Source organism: Octopus bimaculoides, chromosome 12 (assembly GCF_001194135.2).
Source record: "Octopus bimaculoides isolate UCB-OBI-ISO-001 chromosome 12, ASM119413v2, whole genome shotgun sequence".
Lineage (NCBI taxonomy): Eukaryota > Metazoa > Mollusca > Cephalopoda > Octopoda > Octopodidae > Octopus > Octopus bimaculoides.
Window position 1 is genome coordinate 8,509,743 of NC_068992.1, and position 3,038 is coordinate 8,512,780.

Consider the following 3,038-nt stretch of genomic DNA (forward strand, 5'->3'; position numbering starts at 1 on the left):
ACGCACATCAACTATCAGTTCATAGGGGAGTTTTCCTTAGTTCAATTGCCATTTCAAACCTTTGCCCCTCTGCCTAAGAATAAAAATGGGAGATAACTGTTTGTGCCCTTTGACACATTGCTGCATTGATAAAAATAGACAGTTTCCCCTTTCTATTTCAAGGCAGAACCGTCGCAGGTAACAAAAATTATCTAACTACGAAAACAATTAATCCAATAAAAACCATCGCATCCATTTTAATATAGAAGAAAATGAATATAAATAGGAAAATGAAAGAATATATATATACCACTTCTAATCCAAGAACATTGCCATGTAGGGATCCATATCTTAAAAAACGGATTCCACCAGCATTGGTAGCAAGATTTCCTCCAATTTGGCAGCTTCCTTTAGCTCCAAGATCAAGAGGCATGGTCAGGTGGTGTTGATTAATATAGTTTTCTAGATATTCCAGAACACACCCAGCTTCACAAATCAATATACCTGTAACAGTACCAAAACGTACAATATATATAAATATATATATTATCCAAAACGTACAATATATATATAATATATATATATATTTTATCCAAAACGTACAGTATTATATATCCATTACAGCCAAATCTTACCAATCGGTTTTGTGCTAGGGATTCAACAGTGTTAGGTAAAAATCTGATTATGTAGTCCTACACTCATCAGAGGTAGCCTATATAGAATGAAATATGGCAACTGCTCTCTATTATTGGAATAGACACATCCAGTTTGTGATATATATATATCAGTGACATGCAGTGACTTTTGAGGTTGGTCATGCAATAGATACAAGTGTTGGCTGAAAAGTTTATAGGTTGACCAAGATACTCTTATGGAACCAAATGAGGTTTATTTTTAACATAGTCCCACCTTGCAGTCCATGCTCTTCTTCTATCAGTGTTACAGTTTGGATCCCATTGGTAAAGAAGTTTTTATCCTGCTGGTCAAAAGTCATTTTAAGGATGTCATATCCTCATTAGGGATTAATAAATTCAAAATTTCACTGGTTTAAACTTCATCATATTAAAAGAAAATCTCCATGATATGTTTGGGATTATTATAATGAGTATTATTAATAAGGTAAGAAAATGGAGAGTTAATTATAGTTAATTTATTTGTATCATAGTTTGAAGTTAAAATTTAAATACAAATAAATTTTAAAAAATACAAAAGAAACTAAAAAAAACCTACATATGTTTTGATTCTGGCCCCTTAGTAATGCATAGTTTGAAGGATTTGGGTCAAATCCAATGATAACCAATTGGTTATCATTTTAAACAGTATGGGGTAGAATCTCTTCAGGGTTTTTTGTTTTTATAGAAAAACAAAAGTTACATATTTCTTGAAAGGATTCAGATCAGAAACTAAGGAAGTTTTAAAAGTTATATCTTGTATATTGTGAATGTGTATTTGCAAAGATTATAATTCAATTAAGTAAAAGAAATAAAAATAAATTTTAAAGATATATAAATAATAAAAAGTAACGATATATCTGTAAGGGAAAATAATTAAACAATTAAATGGATTAGAGTCAAAGGCATAATTACATATGTGAAACAATGTGTAAAAGTTCAAAAGAAAACAGAGAGTGATAGAAATATAGAATTAGACAGGCAGAGAAAGAGAGACAGACTGATTGTTTGATAGACAAAGAGCTAAAGGGGAGAGAGAAAGAGACAGACAGACAGAGAGGTGGGGAGAGATCAAGTGGAGCAGTCTGGAAACAAAAGTTGCACATAAATAGTGTTTTGCCTTTTTTTTTGTTTTTGTTTTTGGTTTTACTCACCAGAAACTTTATCAAGGGAAATGATATTGTTCATAAGCCGGGTTGATATCACAATTTCATCAAATACAGGAGTACTACCTCCAACCAAGCCTGTGTTACCACCTTGGGGTACAACAGCAAGATTTCTTTCATTGCAATAACTCAAGATTTCAGAAACTTCTGATGTCGTTTTTGGAAGCAACATCAAACATGATGCACCTTAAAGAACAAACACAAGAAAAAAAACAGCCAAATTATGAAATTCTCCTTTCAAAAATTTGTAACTAATTATCCATTGTATGCTACTAACGTCATTCACTGCACTCTACGTATCTAATCACAATAACATGTGCTTCAGTTTTTGTCACGTTTTGTTCCCATTCTAATATCAGGGGGAAATCCCCAACAACAACAACAACTGGATGATTTCATCCTGCGCTTCAAACCTACGAAATAATTATATCTAATATTTCTGGAATTCCTAAGTTAGGAAGTTCACACATAGTTTCATCAGTATGAAAATATACATAAAAGCCATGTCCTTTTCATGCTGTGTCTTTAAAGGAAGAATAAAATACATAACACGAAAATTATGGGGGCTAATGCAGCTTCGCACCTCTCCTTGAAAAATGCATTTTTTTTGAAAAAATTTTTTCGGGTTCCTACGTTTTAGATGTCGGAGATTATGAATATGCAAAAATTTTTTTAAATTTCACCCCACCCCACCATATTTAAAATTCTGAATTTGTTTACTTTGAAGTGATCGTAGCGAATTGACGAACATATGCAAATCGAAATTAAATATAGACACTCATTAAAGTGAAAAGAATTTGCGTTTCACCTGTGTTTGCCTTAAATAATGGTAAATAACAATTTAATTTTATGAGAAACAAACATTAATGTTTAATAATTAATGTTATTAAGTTTAATAAGGGGCTCAAATTTCACCCGCTCCCCCAATTTTAAGTTTTGAACTTTTTCATCCATTTATTTATCTATCTATCTATTTATCCCTGTCCATTTATTCTTAAAATATATTTGTCAACTAAATGTGGCGGTCCTATAGAGGATGGTGTTACTGTTGTTTTTAGCCCCAGGAAGACATTCATATCTCTTTATACGCAGATCTATATGCTTACTAAATTGAAAATTTTGAAAACGTGGTTTCTTGCATATTCGGAATCTCCGTCATCTAAAACATAAGGGGAAAAAAATTCGAAAAGTTCAAAATTTTAAATGGGGGGTGGGGAGTGAG

At 31.9% G+C, this 3,038-nt stretch overlaps 1 protein-coding gene across 1 annotated transcript in view; it reads right to left on the reverse strand.

The window, feature by feature from the left end:
• The window catches only part of LOC106880187 (D-2-hydroxyglutarate dehydrogenase, mitochondrial), a 10,976-nt gene that overhangs the window by 4,862 nt on the left and 3,076 nt on the right, over positions 1 to 3,038 (reverse strand). Inside the window, exons 2-3 of the mRNA XM_014930040.2 lie at positions 1,805 to 2,002; positions 290 to 483 (exon numbers count right to left, since the gene is read on the reverse strand). Coding sequence (XP_014785526.1) covers positions 290 to 483; positions 1,805 to 2,002 — 392 coding nt within the window. The remainder of the gene's footprint in view (positions 1 to 289; positions 484 to 1,804; positions 2,003 to 3,038) is intronic.